Source organism: Macaca thibetana, chromosome 2 (assembly GCF_024542745.1).
Source record: "Macaca thibetana thibetana isolate TM-01 chromosome 2, ASM2454274v1, whole genome shotgun sequence".
Lineage (NCBI taxonomy): Eukaryota > Metazoa > Chordata > Mammalia > Primates > Cercopithecidae > Macaca > Macaca thibetana.
In genome coordinates, this window is record NC_065579.1 from 104,792,926 (window position 1) to 104,819,678 (window position 26,753).

A 26,753-nucleotide genomic window follows, 5' to 3' on the forward strand; every position below is an offset into this window, starting at 1 on the left:
CTCACCTGATCCAGAGTCAACCCCCGATACCCCTGCAGGCTCCATCTCTGACTACAACATGGAGTTTTTAAATACTAAATAAATACATAAATACATGAAAAGTAAATTAAGCCTGTTTTTTAAAATTAAAAAAAAAATAAAAGAGACTAGGGAGACAGAACTAAATGCAGACTGGTTCCTGGAACCACAAAAGGACATTAGTGCAAAAACTGGTAAAATCCAAATAAGGTCTTCAGTTTGGTTTACAATATTGTGCCAATGTTGATGTCTTAGTTTTGATATTTATACCACGGTTATGCAAGACGATAACTTAGAGGAAACTGGGCAAAGGGTTAGGGAATTTCTGTACTATTTTTGCATCTTCTCTGTAAATCTAAAATTGTTCTTTTTTGTTGTTTTTTTCTGTAAATCCAAAATTATTTCAAAATAAAAAGTTTTTTTTAATCTATAAAATTATACCATCCTCAGACAACTAACAGACATTGTGGCAAGAATGAAACAAGAACAAGATATTATTCTTAAAAAGGTCCGGCCAGGCTCAGTGGCTCACGCCTGTAATCCCAGCACTTTGGGAGGCCAAGGCAGGCAGATCACAAGGACAGGAGATCAAGACCATCCTGGCTAACATGGTGAAACATCATCTCTACTAAAAACACAAAAAATTAGCTGGGCGTGGTGGCAGGCACCTGTAGTCCCAGCTATTTGGGAGGCTGAGGCAGGAAAATGGCGTGAACCCAGGAGGCGGAGTTTGCAGTGAGCCAAGATCATGCCACTGCACTCCATCCTGGGCGACACAGCGAGACTCCGTCTAAAAACAAAAACAAACAAACAAAAAAAAAGGTCAAAAAGACATCCTGGGAATTTAAAATGCAATGGTTAAATGTAAAATTTGATGAGAAGATTGGAAGATCAAATGGAGAAATCTCACAGAAAGACACAGAGATGGAATAGTGGAGAGAAAAGAAAAATAAAAAAGAACAGGGCCTGAGTTAAGGTTTCTAGAAAGAACAGAGAAATGAGAAGGGAGGAAACAGTCAAAGAAACCATTCAAGAAAATGTCCCAGAACTGAGGGACACAAGTAGTTTGAAAGTGTGCACTGAGCGGTAAGAAATGAAAAACTGCGCAAAGGTAGATCAGTGTGGAATTTCTGAACACGGGAAAAAGGGAGAAAATTTACAAGTTTCTGATAAAAACCAGGTCATGTACAATGGATCGGGAATCTGAATGACTAGAGACCTCTCCATAGCAACTTAAGAAGCTGGAAGTAATGGAGTGCTGCCTTAGAAAATCTGGGGCAAATGGTTTCCACCCTGGACTTCCAACCCACCTGAAATCTCTATTGAGCGTGGGGGAGAAGGAAGGCTTTCTGAGACATGACAGTCTCCAAAGTCTGGCTCCCCTGTACCTGTCCTCAGGAAGCCAACTGAAAATGTTCTCAGCTGGGCGTGGTGGCTCACACCTGTAATCCCAACACTTTGGGAGGCAGAGGCAGGTAGGTGGATCACTTGAGGTCAGGAGTTTAAGACTAGCCTGGTCAACGTGGTGAAACCTCATCTCTACTAAAAATACAAAAATGAGCTGGGCGTGGCGGCGCACATCTGTAATTCCAGTTACTCAGGAGTCTGAGGCAGGAGTATCACTTGAATCTGGGAGGCGGAGGTTGCGGTGAGCTGAGATCATGCCACTGTACTCCAGCCTGGGGAGTCTCAAAAAAAAAAAAAAAAGAAAGAAAGAAAAAAGAAAAGAAAGAAAATGTTCTCTACCAAAATGAGGGAGAAGTCTAAGGAAGAGGAAGCTACGGGATCCATGAAAGAGGGGACTCCAACCCCAAGAGGGGGAAAGGAAATCCCAGGGACACATCAGTGCTGCAGGCTGGGAGAGCAATCTTCCCTGGAGCAAGGTGGGAGACTCTGGGCAGGACTCTCTTGGAAGGTGAATTTAATTTAACAGAAGCCCAGGTGTATGAGAGCCAGGTCAGATAAAGTGGTGGGGAGTTGGGGGCAGAGTGAGTAAAGGTTCCCAGAAGACTAAGCAAATAAACTAACAATAGCCGGGCACAGTGGCCCACATATGTAATCCCAGCACTTTGGGAGGCCGAGGCAGGGGAGGTAGATCACTTGAAGTCAGGAGTTTGAGGCCAGCCTGGCCAACATGGCGAAACCTCATCTCTACTGAAAATACAAAAACTAGGCAGATGTGGTGGTGTGTGCCTGTAATCCCAGCTACGGGGAGGCTGAGGCAGGAGAATCGCTTGAACCAGGGAGGTGGAGGCTGCAGTGAGCTGAGATGGTGCCACTGCACTCTAGCCTGGGTGACAGAGCAAGACTGTCTCAAAATAATAATAATAATAATAAAACTAACAAAATTGAGACAGTTTTTACCTATAGGAAACAACTAAAAAATTGTACCCAAAAGTGTTCCACAAGGCGCAGTTCTGAATAGCATTTGCCAGGCCAGGGCAATGTCAACAGTGAGCCTCACCATATCATGTTATGCACGAAAGGGCAAGGGATGGGCTAGGGGAGGGGCGCAAAGCCCTCCTCTCCCGCAGCAGGATGCCCACGGATAATGCCTAAAACGGAACAATCAAGAAGTAGCGACATAAGTATGTCATTTAGAGATATGGAGCTCAGAGATTAGAAAGTGACAGCCTCTGGGGCGTTGGAAATGGAGAGGACGGGGCTGCTGTGCTCCTAACACAACTCGCCTGGTAAAACTATGACTTTACACCAGGCGCCTGTGTAACACTGATTTGAAAACCCTAAATTTAAAAATCCATCTAGAAATATAAGAAAAAGAAAAAAAAAAGAGAGAGGGAGGCTGGGAGGGGAAGAATAGACGGAGAGAGAGAGAAGAATGTAGGCAGAGGAGTCAGGGACAGGGGACTGACTGCTTTGACTCCAGCCTCTGGCCTCAGGACAGTGGCCGTCAAAGGGCAGCAGGCGACATCACTACTTCTGTTTACTCTCATTGCAATGAAGACAGTTCAAGGTTTCAAATTCCCTGATCAACTGAGTACACAGACCAGGCTACTTAGACTTAAACACTGAATTGGCATTGGTGATCCCTGGTCAGGGGTCCTACCCCAACACTCCCAAAAGTTGGCAGTAATCACAAAGCAACTTGAGGCACAGCAGCCACAGGGGTCTGAGAGATAATGCCATCCATCCTAGGGGACAGTGGGGGACAGTGCCAGGTGGTAAGGAAGAAGCTCCAAATTTCTTTCTTTTTCTTTTTTTTTTTGGGACAAGGTCTCATTCTGTCACTCAGGCTGGCGTGCAAAGGCACGATCACAGGTCAATGCAGCCTCGACCTCCCAGGCTCAAGCAATCCTTCCACTTCAGCCTCCCAAGTGGCTGGGACCACAAGTGTACTCCACCACGCCCAGCTGATTTTTGTATGTTTTGTAGAGATAGGTGCTGCCATGTTGTCCAGGCTGGTCTCCCCCAGAGTCTATGCAGCCACGGAAGCACTGTCTTTGAACACACCTCTGTTTAAAGCTGTGCCATTTCACCCTGATCCACAGACAGCCCTGCCTAGGAAGGGACAGGAGTTAGAGGAGGGCTGTCTGAGAAATGGGGCTGAGTGGGCTGCAAATGTCTTTGCCACCTCTCACACCCTCCCTGGAATCCCCAACTCTTTGTGTAACTTTCAGGAAATGCACTAACCAGCAAGCCCTCAACTCAGTGGCCTCCTTGTGTCCCAGCAGGAGAATGAGGGCCGGGCGTTGAGAGAGCCCCTGAATACCAGGGAGGAAGGACCCTCGTGTGAGCCTGCACTGCAGGCCTCATGCCAAGGGCAAGCTCAGCTGAGAGGAGTCCAACACAGTTTGGAAGAAGCCCAGCGCACCTGGCTCCTCAGAAGAGGAGATGCTGAATCCAGACCCCCTGGGTGGGCTTGGTTGCCTCTGCAGATCATGCAGAGGGAGTATGGGAGCTCCTCAAAAGGCAGGACGGCAGGCCAGGTGAGTACCCTGGGAGAACTCCCTCCATCACCCAGGCCTTGACCAGGCCCAGGCCATGGCTCATTGAGACCGAAGGCCCCCCAGCAACCCAAGAACCTGTTGGCACCCCAGGATGTGGGGTTGCCCCAAATATTCACCTTTCTACATCCCACGTTCACTGAGTACTCACTTCAGAAGTGACCCAAGATTATTGGGGCACTCCAGGATCTGTGGAGGAGGCAGGTCAACTAGCTCAGGAGTAGACATGACCTTCTCTAGTTTGCCAAGAGTTTCTAAGGCTGTAAGTGAGTGCGCACAATCCTGGAGGGCCCCAGTGCCCAGTCGCTGCTGAAAGTCATGCAGGTGGGAGACGCAGACCTTCCTGGGCAACACAGGGGCATGTGTCCTACCCCAGGAGCTGGTCTGAGTGGGAAGCAAAGCCTCAATCCGGTGGCCCTGTTCAATGAGGGAACCTATCCAGCCTCCTGGGAACCCCTGTCTGCTGTGGGGGTGAAGCCATAGCTCACATAAAATCTGTGGTCTGAGGGGGAGATGGTACGCCAGCTTCAGGGGTCCTAGTCTAAGAGGAGAGGCGGCCAGACCCTTCTTGATGCAGAGGATGAGTTTTCAGGGCCTAGTCTCTTGCTTTCCCCCTAGAAGGCTCCAGACCTGCTCCCTCGTTTCCCCTGAGTGGCTCCTCTACCACTTAGCAACGGAGACAATTTACATAATGCATCGAGTGTGAGAGCAATAATGGCTGGGGAAGCAGGGTGCCCGTTAGTGGCTCCTTGGAGGGAAAATACCTGCTCCCACACCACTGCCTCCTCCTCTAGCAAACTGGGCTGTGAGGCTGCAGGAAAGCAGGTGCCTTTAAGTGCTTGGCTGCTGCCAAGAAGGGCCCAGAAAAGATGTGCCAGCCCTGGGACTGGGGCTGGAGCAACCTCAGGACAGAGATGCACACGGGAGGAAATTTCCAAAGCACCTGTTCCACCCAGCTGTACTCCTGGAGTCCATACCCCTGCTGGGCCTAGGCCCTGCATCCTGATCCTTTCCGGAGAAGGAGGCCACTCCAGCAGGCAGGACGCTGTAGTCGGGAGGCTGGGAGCCAGGCTGCAGCTGCCCAGGAGGTGGCCACGTTCGATCACAAAGGCAGAGATGGAAGGGGTAGAATACATACAAATTACTGGCACGGTAATTGCTTTTTATATAAATGTTCTTTTCAAAAGTTTTCCCCGGTGTGAAAGTCCCTCTTTAAAAGGAAAAATTCACTGTACACCAATTTATCCCACACCAGTAGATGGAGCATAATGAAGGCTCCTCTGTCAGCACCTGATCAAGAGGCAAGTGGTGCCACTTGACCCAGCTTCTGGGTCTCCCTGCATGATGATGTGGTGCAGTCGCAGGGCCAGGGGTCTTTGAGGGGCAGCAGGCCTGCCTGCCAGGAGTCAGCATCAAACCCAGACTCTAAGACTCAGGTACAAGTTCAACAGATCCTATCAGTGTCCCAGGAGCTGTGCTCAAATGATGAACATGAAACAGGGGCAGCTGCAATCACAGCAATTCATGCTGATGGGGAGATGCATGGGGCTATGGGAGCTGGGGAGCATGGGGGACCCTCACTTTCTAGGGTCAGGTGAAGGGAGGTGTTAAGAAGGCTTCTGGGGGATGAGGCCTCCCTGGCCTGCCTGCAAGGCATGCAGAAGAAACTGGATTGTGACAAGCATCTAGGGGTTGTAAGTGGGCGTGGCTTGTCTTATACTGTAGAAAGCTCCCTGGTGGACATTAGCTCTCCTCTAAGCCCAAAGGAACCAAGACAGGTCCCTCTGCCTTTGGAAGGTAACTCTTCAGTGGATCAAAGTGTACTGGAGAATCATCTGACCATGCCTGCAAACTCTGGAGGATGCCCCACTTCCCCAGGAGGCCCCGGACCTGGAAACGAGGCTCTGGCTCCTTGCTCCTTACCAGCCACAGCTCTCTCATCTGTGAAATGGGGACAAGGTCTTAGGTGGCCTCACCATCAGCCTCTGTGGGCACTGGATTAGGGATGAGAACTGCCCTGCACAAGGCCTGTGATCTCCACAGTAGGCATGTTTGGTCCAGCCCCATCCCAGGGTGCACCCCCAACCACCTGGCAGCCTGCCCCCATGTAGGGCTGCTGAGCAGTGTCAGGCAGAGTGAGTGGGGGGATGCTCACCATGCATGTGGGAAGTGTGTGTGTGTGCGCGCGTGTATGTGTGTGTGCTCCTCCCCCACAACTGAGATTTCTCAGCTTTGCTAATTAATCAGCTAAGCAGTTCTCGCCTGCTCGGGTGACAGCTCTTCACACTTGCCTCCTTACAGTCCCACCCTACCCTAATGTGTGTCTGCTCATACTTCCACAGGCAGCACTCAGAACCGCGCATTTGTGCACACACACGCACATGCTCACCTTCTATGACCACTCCCATCTATGGACACACAAACGCTCACATGTTACTTACAGCACTGACACACACAGGTTCACTTGTTCTCTTCTCCATGTGCAGGCATGTGTGCTCACATTCCCCATGCAGCACCACGCATCTCTCATGCACCATGATCAGCCCATGTTCCATCTCACATGAGCCTCAGCAGGTCAGAAACTGTGTCTACAGTGGATCACAGGACCAAGAATCGCCAGGACTAGCTGCCTTCCCAGTCTGACCGCCTGCGTTCAGGTGGACTCCCGGAGAGCCTGGGCATCACTCTGCCTTCTGGCCATGGTCTCTGTACCCCATATGATGGGAACACTGGATTGGGGCTGCCAGAGATTCCTGGCAACTCCCATCTTCTGTCTGTACCTGAAAGATGCAAAAGCTGAAGGCAGCAGCGAGTATCAGACACCACTGGCCTCAGCATTGATCTGGAGGGATTCCTGGAGGAGGGGAGCTGTGGGCTGGGTTTAAAGCTGGGGAGAGGCCTGTAAAGGGGTGAGGGGAGTGAGGAGAGTGGCAAGTGGACTTGAAGAAGCTGAGTGGTCTAGTGAGAGTGAAGGGGAGGACACCCAAAGGCGTGAGAAAGGCTCCTTGCTACCCCGGCCTGGCGCCACATACCTGGGCCAAGCCTTCAAGTCACTCTAGGAATGGCCAGCCTCCCTGGCTCCAGACCAGTATCTGGGTAGCCAGCACATTCTCACATCCAGCTCCTCTCCACTGCTGCTGGGCCCTCCATACCCTTATAAAGGGTAATCCAGGGATCATCTATGTGGGGCTGAGTCCTGGCAGATGCCCCATGCCTGCCACATCTCCTAGGGCATCTGGCATCAAGGCTCAGTCAACCCTGATGCACTAATCTCAGTTTCTCCATGGGGGTGGATGGTTCCCAAGGCCGAATGGGACAGAATCAGAGCCCGGATCTGTCCCTTTTCAGTCCTCAGAGGCCTACTGCTTTGCTTCTGCATCTACTGAATAGTTACTAGCTGGGCACCTCATCTGTGTCAGCCTTGTGGACACCTATGGACATGTGTACCCTGCAGGCATGTGTCCACACCTGCCCACCTGTGTGTGTGCAGAGCCTGCCTCTCCATCCAGACAGCACACCCTTGCATACTGAGATCAGGTCCTCAAGCTCCAATGGTCAGTCACTTGGTTCCCTGCTTCAGGAGAACCCAAAGACAGACAAGGAGGGGGTCTGCTCAGGAGCCAACCCTTGCCTCAGTCTCCCCCCACCTCCAAGGAGCAGGCCAGCTTCTGTTCAGAACTGTCGGGTCCCAAGGAGACAGATATAAGAAAGAGAAAAGGTTTATGGCTCCGTAACTTTCTCCAAACATAAAATCTCCGCTTACAAGGTGAGGGCAGCCACACTCAAGAGAAGGTGGAGGGAGGTCATGCTGAGCCTCCATCTCCTGTCTGGTTGTGGGGAATGCTGCTCCTGCCGCCCCTGGGGCTGGCTGTGGTTTGTCAGAACCAATTACTTCTCTGCCTCCGCCAAGTGCTTGGGGCTTCACGAATCTGAGGCAAGTGTCCCCGTGGCTGCCACTGATCCAGCAACGGAAGGGAGTGAAGGATGGGGGAGGAATGCAGATTGGGTCAACTGTCCCTGGGGGGGCCGAGCATGAAACCCATTCAGCCCTCTGTCCCCAACCCCCATCTCCCACCCTCGAACATGCAGACCAGCCTCCGGCTCTGGACATGGCAGCCCTATCCCTTTTCAGAGACGGATGCAGAGTCCAGTTGGGGTGACAGCAGACCCTGTCTACTCTTCAACAAGATGCAAGGGCTGGCCGCGCGATGGCTCACGCCTATAATCCCAGCACTTTGGAAGGCCGAGGTGGGTGGATCACGAGGTCAGGAAACTGAGACCATCCTGGCAGCACAGTGGAACCCCATCTCTACTAAAAATACAAAAAATTAGCCAGGCGTGGTGGCGGGCGCCTGTAGTCCCAGCTACTCAGGAGGCTGAGGCAGGAGAATGGCGTGAACCCAGGAGCAGAGCTTGCAGTGAGCCGAGATCGCGTCACTGCACTCCAGCCTGGATGACAGAACGAGACTCCATCTCAAAAAAAAAAAAAAAAAAAAAAAAAAAAAGATAGATGCAAGGGCTGAGTTCGAGCTGACCCTCCGCTGTCCCGCTATAAGGCCAGCCTCCCTAGGGACCTCTGAAGAGAACCAGCAAGTTCATCAGAATACTGTGTGTGTGTGTGTGCGCATGCGTGTGTGTGTGTGTGTGTGTGTGTGTGTGTGTGTGTGTGTGTGTGTGTGTGTGTGTGTGTGTGCAGGGCTTTAGAAAAGTTTCACAGACAAACTTTGCTGATCCCCAAGATGGAAGGATTGAGCAGCCCTCACTTCAGGGAAGGGCCCTGCAGCAAAGCCAAGGGTTAGCGACTAAAATCTTCCAGGCAGAGCAGTGCTGTCTGCCTAGGGAGGTTCTGCTCATGGCCACTGAGATTGTCTCCTCCTTAAACTGAGGGACAGAGAACCCAGACAGAGAAACTTCCAGAGATCCTGAGAGATTCCACCCTCAAGAACCCCCAATCCTCATCTCTGGCCTCAGCCACTCTATTTTCTTATCCACTAACTTCCCCATTCCCAACGCCAACATCTAGGCACAGGTCAGAGTTGGGTGGCTTTGTATGACCCCCTACTCCATTCCATCCCCTTCTCTCTCTTTTTCTTTTTTTAAATTTTTTTTTTTTGAGACAGAATCTTACTCTGCTGCCCAGGGTTGGAGTGCAGTGGAGTGATCTCAGCTCACTGCAACCTCCACCTCCCAGGTTCAAGCAATTTTCCTGTCTCAGCATCCCAAGTATCTGGGATTACAAGCACACACCACCATGCCTAGCTAGTTTTTCTATGTTTAGTAGAGATGCGGTTTTGCTATGTTGGCCAGGCTCATCTGGAACTCCTGGCCTCAAGTCACCTGCCCGTCTCAGCCTCCCAAAGTGCTGGGATTACAGGCATGAGCCACCACACCCAGCTGTCCATCCCCTTCTTTAAGCCCATGGGGCCTGAGAAACAAGGTGTCAACTTGTTGACTGATTGTAGAAACTGACTCACAGTTTTCCAGGGTATAGGGGCCCTTCCTTTTGCCTCCACCCATCTCCTCCTCAACAGCGTCTCTGCAGCTAGCTCCCTGGATTTCCAGCCAAAGAAATCACCTACCCTTCCCTGGTCCACAGGCCCTGTTTTTTCAAGCTCTGCCCCAGCTTGGTGGCCTTTGTGCCTCTCTTAGGGAGATGTCCCTAAAAGGTGTCATGATCAGCAGAGATGAGGGGACCAGTTTCTAAACCCCTGGGCTGAACCAAGCAGAAAGGACACCTTGAGCACGTGAACTTTTCTAAACTGTGATCAACCTCTGGAAGGGCAGGAAATTGACAGTGGTTGTGGGGGTGGGGGTGGGACAAAGGCACCCCACACTTATGCAGGGCTGTCTGCAGCCATTCCTTGCTCCTGCTCCCCTGAGATCTTCAGGTACCCCGTGAGACAGTATACTTCTTGGATCCCCATTTCCCAGGTGAGGGAACCAAGGCTCAGAGAGGCAGGACAACATGTCTCAGGTCCCACAGTGGCTGCCCTTCCTGTCTGCTTCATCCTTTCACCACCTCCCACCATCCAGCTGCTGCCCCTGGCACAGGCCCTAGGTTCAAATCCAAATCCAGCTTGGCCTCAGCTGTGGGACCACAGGCAAGTTCTACCTTCAGAAGGTACAGCTTTTCCTGCCACTTCTCTCCCACTCCAAGCTGTTCCCATCCCCTGGGAACTGATCTTGGAAGTGCCCTCTGTGACCTGTTGGCACAAGCTGGAAGCTGAAGGCCCCTCTCCATGACTGCACCACCAGCTGATCCGACCCAGAGATGCTGCCCCCACAGACCTGCCCCTCTGCACCCATGGCCTCCACAGAAACCTGGGGGGCAACTCCCTGCTGAGGCTGCTCAGAATCCCAGAAGCCTCAGAGCAGGGTTCCCTGCCCCAGCCCTGCCCTGCCAGGACTGTAGGAGCCAGGGGCCCACATGCAGCCAGGCCTCTCTGGGGCCTTCCAGTCACTGCATCTCCACCTTCTCTAGGCTGTTCTGACACAATACCCTCATTCCAGGGGGCAGGAAGAAAGGAAGCCTGGCAGGGAACAAGGGACTGAGAAGGGGACCCATACCTGGCCCAGCCTCAGCAGCCCTGGGGGAGCCACTGGGGTGGGGGAGGCTCCAGGTGGCTGGTGCCACAGAAGGGGTGGCCAATATGACCCAGGGTCCCTGGGGCAGGCATCCCAGGACAGTTCCCCTGCCCACACAGCCCCTCTCTGATGAGGGTATGTGGAAGGATAGGGGAGACCTAAGCCAGTCAGCTGGCCCAGGCCAGATGCCTGCCATGGATGAAATGGTTTTAGAAAAGCTTCTCAAAAATGGAATTTTCTCCTGCCAGCAACAACAGAGTGTGTGTGTATATGGGGGGAGGAGGCAGCGGGGAGGTCAGGATGGCAACAGCCACTCCCCATCCAATCCTGTGTCTCTCCACACAGTGCTCAGGAGAGAACATTCCCAGACCTTACAGTGTGCGGGGAAGGGGGGTACCAGAAGAGGCTGCCCCCAGGTCAGGGCCTGGGAAAGAAAGAGGTAGAGAGCAGGCTGGGTTGGGGGGACACAGAGGGGGTCTAGGCAGGGCTTTGGTCAGGTTCCTGTGTATCTGCCTCTCTCTACCCAATTACGCTCGAGCAGCGGCCTCACCACGTCTCACCCTCCCTCCCAGGAGCCCCCCCTTTAGTCCCACGCATCCCCACTGGGTGCCAAGCAAGAGGACCATATGGAGGGAATAATAAGACAATTAACTTTCCATTAAAGAATAATATATGTGCGTTTTTAGGGAGGCAAGTGACAACAATCCCTATCCAGCGGCATATTTCACACCCGCACTTCCCCATCGCCCCCCACCCTGATGCGCCCCACATCCCCATCATCTACAGCAGGAGACGAGGGCGCCGCTGGGCCTCACCAGGAGGTGGCTGGGTAGAGGGGTGGAGGCTGCGTGATGAGCAAATGCAGAGCCCGGAGATGCTGGCTCCGAGGCTGCAGGAGCCCTGCAGAGGGGCTGTGCCGTGCTGGCCACCCCTCACCTGACTCTCGGTGCGTCAGTGCGACAGCCTGTGCCATTGGGGGACCTGGCCAAGTAGCTGCATGCCTGTCTCCAGGGGGCACATGTTAACCACAGTGCTCTGGTGAAAGGACCTTCTGTGGGGTCTAGGGGGAACAGCTTCTTGTGCTCCTCCTGCCTGGCCCTCTGGGCGCCCCTCCCCACCAGCTTCCTTCTTCCTCTTCTGCTCCAGCCCCTCTAAGGTTCTGAGATTCCCTGGCACTTGTGGGCACTGCTAACCCCACTTGGGATGCCCAGATGCCCAGAGGGCACCCGCCCAGGGTGTACCCTCCCTAGATGGGAACAGAGGGCAGCCTCAGTCAGCACCCCCAGAATCAGTGTGTGAGTGTGCATGTGTTTCAGAAGTTGGTGGTGCCAGCCGAGGAGGAGGATGGAAGGGGACAGGGGGAGGCCTGCCTCAAAGGCACCTGCAGAGGGACCCTGTCCCACCTACCTGAGCCCCTTGGGAAAGGGGCCCTAGACATGGCCAGATTTTGGTCCATGCCGGGAGCCAGCTCCAGATGTGGTACTCCACAAATATTCATTACACATTCCTGGGAAGTGCTGAGCAGACGGGGCACAGAGATGGCGGGGGCAGACAAGATGGAGTAGCTGGAGTAAGGCTGTGCTGCTGTCACTGGTTGGAAAATGCCATTCCTGGCCACCCACAAGAAGTGGAGACACACAGACACCATTGACCTGAATCACCATGACTGTCCAGAGAAGCACAGAAGTGGGGAGGGGAACAAAAGACTCAGGTTGGGGATTTCCAAGTCCTGGGGTCCCATTCTCTATGAATGCAGGCTCAGCAGTCCGGGGGAGTGGCGGCCCCAGGTAGCTCCTCTGCTAGACAGCTCCCCTGCCACCACTCAGGACTGGCCTGTCAAGGATCCACTATGAGACTGGCTGGTGGAGACAGCAGCCAGGGTGTCGGTTTCCCCATTTGTATGATAGGATCACAGGAATAACTAGCAGCATATAGCTGGGGTAAGGCCATCATGGGGTTGAGGCAGGCAGGACATGGGTCACGCTGTACACCATTCCTGCCCTGACTGGCAGGCAAGCTATGAGTGGTTGATGAGGACTGGGAAAGGCTTCCATGGGTCCAGAATTGGCTTGAGTCTTCCCAAAGGGTAGCCTGTGGCCTCCAAACATGGCTGTCCTGGGTTCTTGCTCCTAGCCCAGCCCTGGCCAGGCAGCTCTAGCCTCAGCCCTAACCCCAGGCAGAGGAGCTTCTCTCCTTCTGCAGAGATCCTCCAAGGAAAGTGTCTCTCTGAGGTCAGGAATGCATCCCGGGCTGGCATGCCTCAGGAGCCAACTGATTCTTCATCATGTCTGACTATAATCTCTCCTGCTTTGCTTTCCCACCAGGTTCCCAGCATTGCTCCCCCTGGACCCTAGATACCTAGCCAGAAGAGGGTAGGTTCCTGGCTGTACCTATCAGAGTGACCTGGGCTTCAGAGAGGGGAGACCTGTCCCAGCTCCACATCCTCCCCATCCCCATTCCCCATGCACCCCCAGGCAACTGATGAATTATTCATCCTGATCAACCTCATTATGTAAATGAGCTCAGAGCCCATGCATATGCTCTCTGTTCTCCCCGCAGGATGGGACAATATGGTGCTGAAGGGGGAGAGTGGAAAAGAGGCTCCAGAGACCTTGCTCGGGCCCTAGGGGCTCTGCAGGGGGAGATCACAGTAGGGTCTATACTTTCACGGCCTATTCAGGGCAAGAGTGGGCCACAGGCTGGGGCAGTTGGGCTGGGGAACCCAAGAGGATGCGACTCAGGGTGTCTGGCCAAGCGTGGGGGTGGGGACAACACGTGAGCACCAGGCCACAAGGAGAGCTCCAGCTATGCCCTAGCTGTGATGTTAGATGAGGAAATGAGATGGGGTCTTCACAGGGAGTGCCCACCATGCCACAGAAGTATGCCACAGTTTCAACCTGCAAATGGGCCAGTCTGTACCCAGCCATGCCTCCATGGGGTTTATGGTGAGGTCAGGAGAAGGAAAGTGCCAAGGCAAGGAAAACATTCCCAAACGCTACCGTCTGCAGTTTCTGAACTCTGGCAGCTGCCAGCCCTCGTGGCTCCAAGCTACTGGGGGTGGGTCAGCCTCTAGGATGGGGGCACGCAGGCTGGGCAGCCTTTGAGGGGAAGAAGGCCAAGGGGCCCGGATGCCAGATCACCCCAGCTGTTTGGGGGCAACTCAGAATCAGCTCAAGGAGGGCTGAGGAGGAGCAGCCCCAGTGGCGGCCGAGGCTGTCAGCTTGGCAAAGCTGGTGCCAGGGTCTGCAGCAGTATCACAGCTGGGTCAGGGCTTTGCTCCAAGCATCCTCCTGACCTATCAGGGCCAGGCATGGGCTGGGCACACGGACTGTCTTCGTGTGCATTTGGAGAGCAATGGTGGCTCAGTCGGGGTCAGGGGTGAGTTGTGGAGCGCTAGGGAGCCAACCGGTTGGCTCCTCCTGCTCCCACAGGGTTGCCCTCTTCCTCTAGAACTCTATGCCTCAACCCCCAACTCCCACACCCACCTCACCAGAGTGCCCTGTGCCAAGAAACAGCCCCAGAGCTGTCGGAAGTAAGAGGCTGAAGAAGCAGACAAGGAAAACTAGAGCAGGACAGAGAGCCACTGGAGAGCTGGCAGCCATCGGCAGGCAGAGGCACTCCACCAGAGTGCCAGGAGGAGCCGGGGACGCTAGGTCAGCACTTCTCTGCCTGCCTGCCTGCCATGCTGAGCATGGCCCCGCTCTGGCCCAGCTCCCTATTGCCCCAGGCTCATCTTGTCCACCCTACCACGAAGGGAAGTGGAGCCAGAGCCGGAGCTGCACTTTGGAACAGGAGTCAGGAGCACTGGGTCCATGCCCCAGCTCTGCTACAAGCCAGCAGCATGACCACCTTGGTGACTGCTGGGCGGGAGAGGGTCGGGGAGACATGCTCACTGATGAAAGTGTCTGGAATCTCTCAAGTCCTATCAGAAAGGAAGGGAAATGATCCTGGGAGTGAAAATGATCAATGAGGGAAACTCAAATTTGATTTCCAAAAAAGGGGCGTATCTGTATCACCCTGTCCATTGCTGTTTTCACCACTTCATCCTCCAGTCAGACTTCCCAGCCGTGTCACAGGTCAAGAATGAGGATCAGAGAGGATCCAGCGCTCACCCAGGGGCACATGATGGTATGCTGAGCTGGGATTCCATCTCTGGTTCTCACAATCCAGCAAGGTCACTGGTCCAGACAGACCTTAGGCATGACATATGAACATTATTTTCTCATTGCCAGATATTCAGAGCCTGAGTTGCCCGTAAGTATAAAATAAACAACAACCTCAAGCTAAAGGTTTGAGTCATGAAGGATTATTGACTAGAGGAGTACAGTTAACTCCTGATGTGGTGTATAGTTTATGTCCCGATATGAAACTTGGAAAGGTGCTGGATGCACACATCAGGGAGCTATCATCCCTTCATTAGCCCACACAGCTATCCTTGGCAGTGGCTACTTGGAGCCTGGTTAGTGCTGGGTGCTATTCCTGAGCCTAAATTGACTCCTGTTCCGGAACAGCTTTTCCTACAGCACTTTCTCTGGAAAGCTCTGACGGCCTCCAAGTGTGGCTGAGTCATTGAGAGTTCACAGGAAGAGAGTGTGATGGAGGCTGCTGAGATCCAAGTCCAGCAACCAGGAAAGGGGTGTTTAGTGTTGCTGGGTCACTGGCAGGGAGGACACAGACCTCCAGACCTGGACTCTCCCTCCCCATGGCATTGCCACATCCTTAGCCACCCCTGACCAGCCCCAGCCTGGGCCAGAGGTCCTACGTTCACACCCAATGTCAACACACTGGCTGCCACCCCCACTTCCTGGGCACCAGCTATAAGCTAAGTGTGAGGAAGGGATTGAGGACAAGCCCCATGGTCCCCACTCCACCGAGGTTACATCTGCTGACCTTGGCCCTGACCAGCAGGGACAACAGGAACACAGTGGATATATAATCCCCAAACCCTGGACCTGGACTCCTGACTGGACCAGCAACAGTAGGTCAGCTTACTCTGCTGTTCCCAGGCAACTCTCAGTGGGAGACCCCCATTTAATCCCCTGCTCAGTTCTGGTCAGTACCTCCTGGCCCAAGCCCCTGACAACAAGATCCTCAAAGACCACACGTACCCTGGGAGTCGCAGCTCCATCACTCCATGAGCTCGGCCCTCCCAGCCTCTGCATCTCCACATAGAGAGCAATGGCTCAGGAGCCTGGGGCCTGACAGCAGCACATTTTGCAGCTTCTGGGGGTGACGGATGGCCTGCTCTTCACATCACTATTTAAAACATTAACATAATCTCCCAGGATGGATGTGGTGGCTGGTGCCTAATCAATCACCCCTCCCGCACCTTGATCCCTCATCCCGCCAGGCATGGGATTTCCACTGTCTCCTGCTACAGCGCCTCAAGCACTGCTTTCAGGCTGGTGCGGACCAGCCATCCCATTGTTTCCTGGATTCCTTCAGCTCCTGTTCACCCCTGTGTCCACTGACCCCTCCTGGGCCTGGGCTCCCACACTAGGTGTGCCTCAGACACAGACCTCTCCCTCCTGAAAGCCCAAAAAGCTCCAAATCCCTTTCAGCAACAGGGTCATCGTCCAAGCCAGGTGGTGGCTCTGATCATTGCCTCAGGAAGAGCAGGCCAGGCCCCAGAGGAGCGCTGCCCATCCAGTCATGTCCCCACCTGCCCCCATGGGCCCATCAGGTCTCACCACACCAGGACCTCCATTAAACCAAATCTTTCTCACTCCTTATTTCGGAAGCTTTCCCCCTTCCCTTGGAAGAGGGTCCCTGAAGAGACAGCAAATGGCACCAGGCTCACCTCACGGAGCTGCTGGACACCTCCAAAAATCCGCATCACGCCGTCGACCTCCTGCTCCAGACGCCGGGCCCAGTGCTGCATCCTGCGTGCAGAGAGAGGACAGAGGTGTCAGGAGGGCCCGCCCAGAGCTGGCACAGCCCCGCCCCAGCCACCCGGGGGCACCAGGGGCAGCCATCCACTCACACCCCAATTTTCACTAGAGGAGGACCCACAGCAAGGAGCCAGCAAGTGCCTGCGATTCCCCTTTGAAGTCCAGACCCAGTGGCCCAGGTGCTCCTCATGCACTGTGGGGCGGCAGGGAGGAGAGAGGACTGCATTGTGGATGTGCTGAAGGAGCTCAGCAGCTCGGAGAAGCCTGCAGTGAGGCTACTTTTCATTGTGAAGAGCCAGCCCTTGATGTAGCTGCTCTGAACATGGGGACTTCTGGACACCACAGAGGAGGGGGACATGACAGAGCCTCAGGGAGTGAGGTCTGCTGGATCTTGGAGCCTCCTGTTTCCAAGGCCAGGTGGGGCCTAGGGAAGGGGAGGGAACACTGCTGTCACCAAGTCATTGTGTAACTGGGCAGGTCCCTGCCCCTGAAGGTCTCACCTGAGCAGTGGACGTGGAGAGTTCCAGATTGGGCAGCCCTTGCCTACCCAACACCCTGATAGACAGACGCTTACCCGAGGCTCATTGCCGATGTCCAGCAGGAACCACCCACTCATGAGTCCACTGCAGACTATCCTGCCCCACAATCCACCTGAGCCACATCCTGAGCAGGTCTCCCTCACACTGGTACCACCCTGGGATTGTTTTAACCCATTTGCATCTCAGCATCCTTCTCCGGAACACGGGGATAATTTGGGGCCACCTCTCAGGGTCTTATAAAAACACATGAGAATAGGTAAGTCAAGGGTGCTTGCTGCACAGGGATCTTTGTGAGTGGACAGGATGGACAGTTGGTCACATGGCCCTCTATTCTCAGACCCACAGCCTGGAAGAGGGAAGGAGTCTGGGGCAAGGCCTCGCCTGGGTTCAGATGTGTGACCTACACCCTTAAGCAGAGCCAGATCAGGCCAGCAAAACCGCACTAGACCTTGCCAGCGGCCAGCCAGAGAGAACCACACAGACCCATGCCCTCATGCATCTGAAAAGGTATCTCAACATCCTCATCCCACTTGACACACTCCCATTTTACAGACCAAGGCCTTTCCAGGAAAGGCGCACAAAAAAATTACCATGAAGATTTAAATAAGCCATGGGTCAAACACAGCCCACAGGGTACAGTAGGGGCAGGGTGATGTCAGCTCCCCAGCCTCTGGAGGTACCCCGGGAGCCATGGGGTCCAGAAGATTGCATCTGGCCCCAACTCCCTGGGCCTGCTGCCTCCTCCAGTGCTGTTCTGGCTCCATGGGTCAGAGGAGCCCAAGCCTCTACCTGGCCTCCTGCCCCGCCTCCCCCACTCAAGCCTGTGACTAGGGGGCTGGGCCCATGCCACTGTATGTGCCTGGGTCGGTTGGCATGGGAACTCAGAGCAGGAGGCAGGCAGATCACTAATTGCAATTTGCCAAGCTGAATGTCAGGACCATGATGGAAAAAAAAATCAACATCAAAAGAAAGAGGTATTAGCTTCGGCTTGTTGCTGGCTGAGCCACAGCCAGATTCCCTCCTCCACTCCCCACCACAGGGGAGAATCTAACCCTGAATGCGGGAGGAGGCCAGGCTGCAGGCTGAGCTAAGAAGGGCAAGCAGGCCTCAGCTGCCAGCCTGGGGAGGGCAAAGGGCAGCAGAAAATTGACAGCCTGCGTGATCCCTGGCACCTGTCCACCAGGCACTCATCTCTTGGGCCTGGCTATAGGTGGACAACATAGCGGATAGCTCCTTCGTGCTTCTGCGATGGAGCCCTGGGGGTTAACGTTGGGATGAGCTATCACAGTCAGCCAGGCAGGGGGCAGACAAATGGGCAGAGTGAGGATCTGATCCCCGAAGGGAACCATTAGCTCTGCCCTGGCCCTGACCCTGACCTCAGCCACTCACTGGTGTAGAGGACAAAATGCCAGTCAATCCTTCCTGGGACTTATATGTGCATGGGCATCCACTACATATAAGGTGCAGTGCCAGCATATCACCTACTTTCTTGCTTCAGTCCTCGTAAAGAAGCAAACATTATCATCCCACCTTACAGATAAGGAAACTGAGGCATAGAGGGTTCAACTGAACTGCCCAAGGTCACCTATCCAGGAATTAGTGAACACAGGACTTGCCCCAGAAGTGTGCTGGAGTCACAAGAGCTGACTCACAAAAGCTGATTCTGTGCACCTCTTCCCAACTCTGCATTCAGTACCATCACCTGGGGAGCTTGAAATAGGTCATGGTGGGAATATTTGCACCACGGGAATTGGCAAATGCTAGAAACCATGTTTTTCCCCCTGGAGAGCAAATTGTAAACATTTACCAGCACATTACTGGTTCCACCCCAGGCTGTTGACTCTTCTAGTATGTCTATAGGTCTCTGCTTCTAGGATTTCACAGTTAAGTAAAAGAAAATTAATTGGGAGAAGAGACATGGATGCCAAGTTTTATTTTGCTCAGACAACACATTATTATAATCATCGTCATTTCATCTAAAAAGGCTATTTCAACACTAAAATAATTTTTAGAAGAGCCAAGTCTCAGGATAAAGTCCAATCCTTCCCCAAGACATACACGCTCGTTCTCCCTCCCTCCTTGTCTCTCTGTCTTACAAGCACAGTCTCCTCACTCCCACCCTGAGGCTGAGTAGCTCTAGGCTCTGCTATGGGCTGCAGGAACTGGCCTGCTATGACACAGCAGGCCACACACACCTCCTCCCAAGGTCTAGGGGTGGCTCCGGCCCTTTGCCTGGCATCCTGGACCTGCTGGGCAGACCCCAGGCCTAGCACATTGCCCATCAGCACAGTGCCAGGGAAAACAAGTTACTCTGATTATTCACTTAAATCAAACTCAATTAGGAGGCAATATGCGTGTCTCAGAGTTAAAAAGAAAATAATTCATTCCATTGTCACAGAGATGCAACTTTGTGGGTTCTAGGATTTGGCCAGTGTCCCAGTGCCAGCTCCAAGGGTGACACAGAGGCACTGAGGGGGCCAGGAGTTGACTATGTACCTGCACTGTTCCTGCCTTGTGGCGGAGAAGCCACCCACCAAGCCAGGTCCAACCCTGGCCAGGCAATCGTACTCACTCCAGCAGAAGGGAGAGGGCCTTGGAAAGACAAGGGATACATGGGAATCCCTGCCCCCACTGGGTCAAAGGTAAGCTGATCAAATCCTGCCCAACTTCCCTCTGCTTGGAATCAAGTACCTGGCTCAGCCAGTGCCTCCCTGACCAGACAATGTTGCCCACAGGCCACATACCCAACAGGGAGGTAGACCTGCTGGCTCCCCACATCTTTGTAATTTTCCATGCTCTTCATAGAGATGACACTGCTTATCCCTAAGTGCTTCTAAGTGCCAAACTAACAAGACAGTGAGGGGAGAGTGGCCAGGAGGAGACGCAGGCATCTAGGGGCTGCAGTGGCTTAACGACTGGTGTGGGCACAAGAGACTAGGGACCAAGTCACGTCCTCTAATGTGCCCGACCCTAGGGAGATGAACACATTGTGGCTCCATTTCCCAGACAAGAAAATTGAAGCCCCTGGCAAGGATGGGTACAGGGTCACACACTTAAGAGAGAAGCAGACCTGTCCTGACTCCATCTGTTCCATGACCCCATCTTTCCAGGACATTGTAGCCTTTGGGAAGCCTCAGGGGAAAGGCACTTCTGCCGCTGTGTGACCTGGAAGAGTTCTGTCCCTCAGAACCTCAGCTTTTCCATTGGTAAACAGGGGTAATAACGACTGGCTGAATAGTTTTTAACGGGCAAATCCACAGGTTTTTACTGGGCAGTCCCCTGAGGGTTAGCAGCTCCTGCAATACAGCCCCTCCCCTAAGATCTAAGGACTCACTGAGGGCTCAGGACGCCTACGAAAGCTTGTGTGGGGGGTGGGGAGGCTTGTGGGGAAGGGGCGCTGCAGAAGAGTCCCGGCAGGCTGAGGCAGCTCTGCAGGTAAGAAGATGCCACCCTGTGTTGCAGGATGCCAGGCCTTGCTTTCCAGGGCATGGTTCAGAACCAAGAGGTGTTGGGGAGGGAGAGGGGATATCACTATCAGGCAAGGGAGTGACATCATCTGTGTGTGGGGTGAAGAGCTGCAGCTGAGGACCCCTTTAGCAGACAGAATCATTGAGACCCCAGCTAGAAGGCTGGGAAGGCCCCATGTCAAACTGCAGCGCATTCAGGTGGGGGCCTCCAGCTTAGGGGCAGCTGCAAATGCTCAGGGGAGGGGGTGGGTAAAGAGGAAGGGGGAGGAACCAGGAGGGGAGGAATGGGAAGGAAGGGGAGGAGGGGAGGAAGGGGAGGAAGAGGAGGAAGGGGAGGAAGGGGAGGAAGGGGAAGAAAGGGGAGAAAGGGGAGAAAGGGGAGGAAGGAGGAGGAAGGGGGAGGAAGGGGAGGAGGGGATGGGGAAATGGGAGAAGAGTCCGTGTGCAGATGCAGCAGCACAGATTAAACTGTTGCCAGTTGTTAATTTTATATGTGAAGTTGTTGATCAGAATGTGATTTAATTGTACAGTATAATCCAGGCTTTTGGAATAAATTATGCAGAAAACTCATCTATAATTAAACAAATCAAAAAACCAGAGACAGGTGACACAGCAGGTTCACCCTCAGAGGGCACGGGTGGGTGTGGGCAGCTGGACCCAGCAGAGGGGCAAGAAAGGATGGGGCAGGGGCTCTGTTCAAGAGCAGACAGGGGCAGGCCTGGGAAGGGCCAAGGCCTGGTAGGGAGCCAGGGGCTCTGAACGCCGGAGCGCTGCCTCTGTGGGCCTTCTCACCACTCACATGGAGGCATTTTTTGTCTTCAAAGCCCTGCTGCCTCTCCCAGATGGCCTGTCTGGATAAACCCTGTTCCACTGGGCACCTACAATCAGTCTGCAGCCTTCCCTTCAGCTTGGCAGTTCAGCCACTGCGCTGGGTGAGGGAGTGAGGGATGGATACTAGGGGTGGGCAGCAGGGGAAGCAGGAGGGCTGGATGACAGGACAGGATGAGGCTGGGGCAGGTGAGGAGTGTGAGAGAGCAGGGACAGCGAAGGCCACTGCTGCCAAGTGCACGGTGAAGCAAACTTGGCAATGGCGGGGTCCCAGGTCTCTTGCTTCTCTCATGATAGGCTGGCCAATTATTCTCCCAGCTCTGGGGAAGGCAACAATTTAAAATAAAGTGCAGGCCAGCTTTATTTGGTGGCTCACCCCTGTAACCCCAGCACTTTGGGAGGCCGAGGTGGGCGGTTTGCTTGAGCCCAGGAATTCGAGACCAGGCTGGGCAACATGGTGAAACCCCGTCTCTACAAAAAATACAAAAATTATCTGGGTGTGGTATCATACACCTGTAGTCCCAGCTACCCGGGAGGCTGAGGTTGGAGGATCGCTGAGCCTGGGAGGTCAAGGCTGCAGTGAGCCGAGGTCATGCCACTGTACTCTAGCGTGGGTGACAGAGCGAGACTGTCTCAAAAAAATAAAAATAAAAATAAAAACTATAAAATATAAAGTGCTATTTAATTATTCTGGTTATTTCCACTGGCCTGCTACCTCCCACCTCAGCACCTTTGCAGTCTTCTGAAGGGGAAAGACAGACAGGGTGGGGAGGCAAGCAGGCCACTCCCCCATCCCAGCCTGGAGAAGACTGCTTCCCCCAGCAGTCACTCCAAGCTCCGAAAGCAGCTGAAGCAGGGCTTGGAACAAGACTGGTCCCTCCCCCACTAGGCCCTCACCCTGCTGCAAACAGCAGGAAGCTCAAGGCTGCACTCCAAGATGGCGGCATCTCCTGGGCCACCTTCCCTGGGGAGTCCTCTCTGACCACTCCGGTGGATGTCCCTCTGTACCTAGTGCCTGAGTGTACTGAGTGCCTAGATCTAGCCCTGGCTTTTGCAAGACCTTGAACTAGACTTTTCCTATTAGGTTTCCATTTCCACATTTGGAAAATGGAGATAAAGTTCATCATTCCTTTCACCTCCAAGGACCAAAGAGGAGGTAAGTGGAAACCACAGCCCCACATGTGGGATGCTAGCAGTGATGGCTGCCGCACACACTCATGGCACACAGGCCCATCAAGAAGGCGGGACTGCTCTCACTACAGTCCAGCCTCCCTCCTCAAGCCTGCAGCTCCCTAAGTGTGGGATGGTTGTGCCTCCTCCTTAGACTGTGGCCTCCAGGTGGGCTGCAGCCCCCACTGCACTGCCCCTAGAGACCCAATGCAGCAGAGACCTGGTGGGGTGCCTTGTCCAAGGAGCCCTGGGGAAGGGCAGGGCCTCCTGTGACCAGATCTTCCTTCCTGCTTGTCCATGCAAGAGAGAAGACTCTCAGGTTTTGGCAGCTTTAGGGGCTCAAAGCCCAGGGCAGGACCTCCCAAAGATGACAGGGCTGGTAGACGGCAACAGTCTAGCCGAGGTCACTCACTCCCCAGAGGCCACCTGGGCCACGAGATTACAGTGCCTTCAGATGTGGGAGCAAATCATCACTGGCCTCACACTACAAAGACCACGGAGGGGACACTGAGGCCAGAGTGACAGGGAAGCATGCTTGCTCAGCTGATTCATGGTAGAGTAAGGCTCCCCAGCTAGCCCCCCACCACTTCACAAGCTGGCAAACCGAGGCACAGAACTCAAAGGGGCTGGCCCATCTTCAACCTATTTCTGATTCAGTTGAAGGGACCCTAGAATGAGCAGCATGATGCCTCCAGGAGCACCATCCCCATCTCACCCACTCATCCCATGTACATAGGAGCCAAGGCAGCCCAGTTAGCACAGGGACCTTGGAGATCCTGAGGACCTGGGGAGGGGCAGGTGTTGCCAAAGCATGAATGGGTCCAAAGCCATCTCCCTTGACCACACGTGCCTTGGGACCCTGCCCAGATAATTCCTGGTCCTTCATGAGGTTATTAATTACAGGGCTATCCCTTCCCTTTCTTTACCAAGAAAGAGCTTTTCCTTCTAATTGGTGCTCTGCTGGGAGGCAGCAGTCTGTGCCTTCCCCTCAGACTAACGGTAAGCCATCCTCCGGCATTAATTAGGGCACCAGGTCCAGCCCAATATTTACTCACAGCAGCCTGCTGGGTTGCGGGGAGTGGAGGGAAGCAGCACAGTCTGGAGCCAGGTAGCAGCACTACCCAGGAATGGGAGACCCCAGGCGGCCCACTTGGCTCTGCTTCTTGGCTTCTGCGGGTCTCAGTTTCCCTCTCTAACCAAGGAGGGATAGCCTGAGGCCTCCATGGACCATTTAGGGATCCATATCTCAAGGGATCTGATGGGAGCCCTCCCTGCCTGAGGCCTGAGCCAGTGGTGACAGGCCAGGGATCTCACTGCACTGCCTTAATTCACCTGCAGAGCAGCCAGATCACTACCCACAACCCTCAGAGGGAAACTGAGGCACAGAGCAATTGAGTGATGTGCTCCAGGTCACAGAGGTCACAAGCACCTGTCAGGCTGCACATACCTCAACTCAGAACATCAGTCTTCAACGCCCAGCTGCGGGTGTGGCTAAGGGGCCTCTCGAACTGAAAGTGTCCAAAACAAGATCCTGAGAGTCCCTTGGGACCATCTCCACCTCTTCTCCCCACTCCCTGCCTCTGCTGATGGCAGCTCCCTTGGTTCAGATCAAAGACTTGGGGTGACCTAGAACCCACTTTCTCTCACACCCACATCCAATCTATCAGCAAGTGCTACAGGTTCCACCTTCGCAATGTGCCCGAATCCACCCACTGCCGACTGCCTCCCTGGCCGGGCACTCTTGAGGGTTCCTGCACCTCTGCAGCTGCCAGCTCACTCACCAGCCTCCACCTTCTGCCTGGCACCTGCCTCCCCAGTCTGTTCCCTTCTACACATGGCTGGAGTGCCCTGATGTCATGTCCCTCCTCTGTCAACTCCGTCGCACTAGGGGAAAGCCCAAGTCCACCCAGTGGCCGCACCCCTAGTAGCCTCCCTGACCTCACCCCTTGGTGTGGCCTGAACACGCCCCTACAGTCCCTGCACAGGCTTCGGCACATGCTGTTCCCTCTGCCTGAAACAGTCTCTCCTCGGAAGTCCAAGGGCCTCTCACTTCCTTCCGGTCTCCATACATACGTCACCTGCTCCGTGAAGACCTCCTTGCCCCTCCATTTGAAATTGCACCCCACCAGCAGCAACTGATCTCCATGTCCCCTCCTGGGGTGATTCTTTTGGCTAGTATTTCATCAGACATCCTCCCTCTTGCTTACTGTTAGCCTCTGCCTTGGGCTGTGAGCCCTGAGCCAGGAGGTTCCTGCTCTCCAGCCTGGAAGAACAGGCCATTTGCTGAGTGAATATACCTCCCCAGAGTCCTGCTGACCTCCCAGCCCTCCTGCCCAGCTTGCGTGTGGCCGGCCACTGAGTAGGCAGGCGGGGTGGGCAGGAGGAGCCTGCGGAGAGGTTGGCAGTGTGGTGGCTGCCCCAGGGCTGGCCCAGGAGGCCCTCCCTTCCCCTGGCTCCTTTCCATATGAATTATTAAGGCTCATTTATGAAGGGCCTGCCCAGGCCTGTGGCTTCCGTGCATAATTCATGGCTCTCCCTGAAGGCCCTGGCGCTGGAGCAGCCACTTCTTCCAGGAAGCAAGAAGAAAGTGCTGAGGAAGAGTGACCCAGACCTGGGCTATCCTCCACTCTATCTCTGCCACCCTGTCCCTAAACACCAGCCACCCAGCACCTGCACCCTCCCCCACCCCCACCCCATGGAGCTCTCTCCTGCACACTTGGGTTCTGGTTCCCGGGACCAGAGTCCATGGGCTCTGCGCAGGCTCACCTGCTCCCCTGTCTGTGGCTCGGTTTCCCATCTGTGGACTGACAAAACTGAGCCACCCTAGTGGTTTTCAAACTGCTCCAGCAGCAAGATCATTCACCTTTTATTTTTCTAACAAAAAACTATGTGGAGCCCTAATATGTAACTGGTAAGGTAGTTATAAATATAAATGTATTTTAGAAGGTAGCGCTGTAAAACATGACTCCATATTGAGTAAATAACCATTACAAACGTTGAGGCTGTTCTCAAGTATCTGGATTCAGGGCCCATAGGGACCTCAGTAGCTCCCACCACCCAGCACTCAGTTTATTCCTGTGTTTTGCACTCTACTGAGAAACTCCTAGGATACGGAGACAGGCAACCACACATGATAACAGTGACTTACAGCTCGCTATGCAAGGGTAGGGGGAGAACCCTTTCCTGAGGCCCAGGGTAAAACCAGCAACTGCCCTGATAACTGAGGCTCAGGGGTCGCCAAGGTGCCAGCACCAGTTTTCACTGTTTGTGAATTTCTCAGAAGTCGAGAGCTGGGATATAGCAGTAAGCAAGAGGCACTAACAAACCAGCCTGGGCCTCCCAGGGGCAAGGCAAAGGGTCCAGGCCAGGGGCACAGTGACAGGAATCTAGAAGGGGAATCCAGGGTTCTCCAGGCCTGGAACCACCCACCCTGGCCACAGACTATGGGCATTTTAGGGTCTGCAACACCTCCTCTCCCCAGCACATTCCTCAGGTAGTCAGGCACGATGGGAACACAAGTCCTGCTCAGGCCCATTTCACAAATGGGTAAGCTGAGGCTCAGAATGATCGGCTCTCAGGAGGTGAACATCACTGCAGTCCCTGTGTGCCCAGTCAGTGCTAAAATGGGGGAGCCATGTCCAGGCCTCATCTCAGAGAGCACAGTAGGGTTGGGACACCTGTGGAGGTCACCAAGTGGGTCAGGGAGGAACCCAGGAGCTACAGCCTTCTGTTCCTGCCCCATACCAGGAGATGAAGCTGGACTAGAGGTGGCAGGACAGACCCTGTCCATGTGTCACCAACCATTCTGGTCTGATTCGGTGATTCACACACCCCCATCTCCCCTCCTGCACATCCTCCCCACCCCCCAGCATGAGTCAAATCCTCGCTAAGCCACAAATAGCTGTCCTCTGTGTGAGTCCTCAACATGGCCTCCTGCCTTGAGGAAGACAGAGACCCCCTCAAGGTCCTCTGTTCCCCTTCAGAGCAGAATCCTCTGTGGAAGCTTACAGGCCCCCCAAGGACATCCATGTACAGAGGAGAGGCCAAGCAAAGACAGAATTCAACCCATCAAGGCCAGCTTTGTTCTCTGGCCTTGTCCTTCTTCTACCTGGCCAAGTCACCTCTGCCAGGAAGCCTTCCTAGGTTTCCCCCACCCTCTTCTCAAAGCCACAGTTCTCACCACACTTCACCAAGCCTCATCTTAGGCTGGGGCTGCAGTCTAGTCCCATCATCAAGCTTCCTACAGAGCTTAGCTTGGAGCCTGGCCAAAAAGAGTTCTGGAAACACCTG

General features: G+C 54.0%; 2 protein-coding genes across 4 annotated transcripts in view; both read right to left on the reverse strand.

Annotated features, from left to right (window-relative positions):
- The window catches only part of TUSC2 (tumor suppressor 2, mitochondrial calcium regulator), a 223,475-nt gene that overhangs the window by 136,753 nt on the left and 59,969 nt on the right, over window positions 1-26,753 (reverse strand). The window lies entirely within an intron of this gene.
- The window catches only part of CACNA2D2 (calcium voltage-gated channel auxiliary subunit alpha2delta 2), a 140,674-nt gene that overhangs the window by 97,444 nt on the left and 16,477 nt on the right, over window positions 1-26,753 (reverse strand). For all 3 annotated transcript variants that reach the window (XM_050780735.1, XM_050780734.1, XM_050780733.1), the window contains exon 2: window positions 16,369-16,450. In XM_050780735.1, coding sequence (XP_050636692.1) covers window positions 16,369-16,450 — 82 coding nt within the window. The remainder of the gene's footprint in view (window positions 1-16,368; window positions 16,451-26,753) is intronic.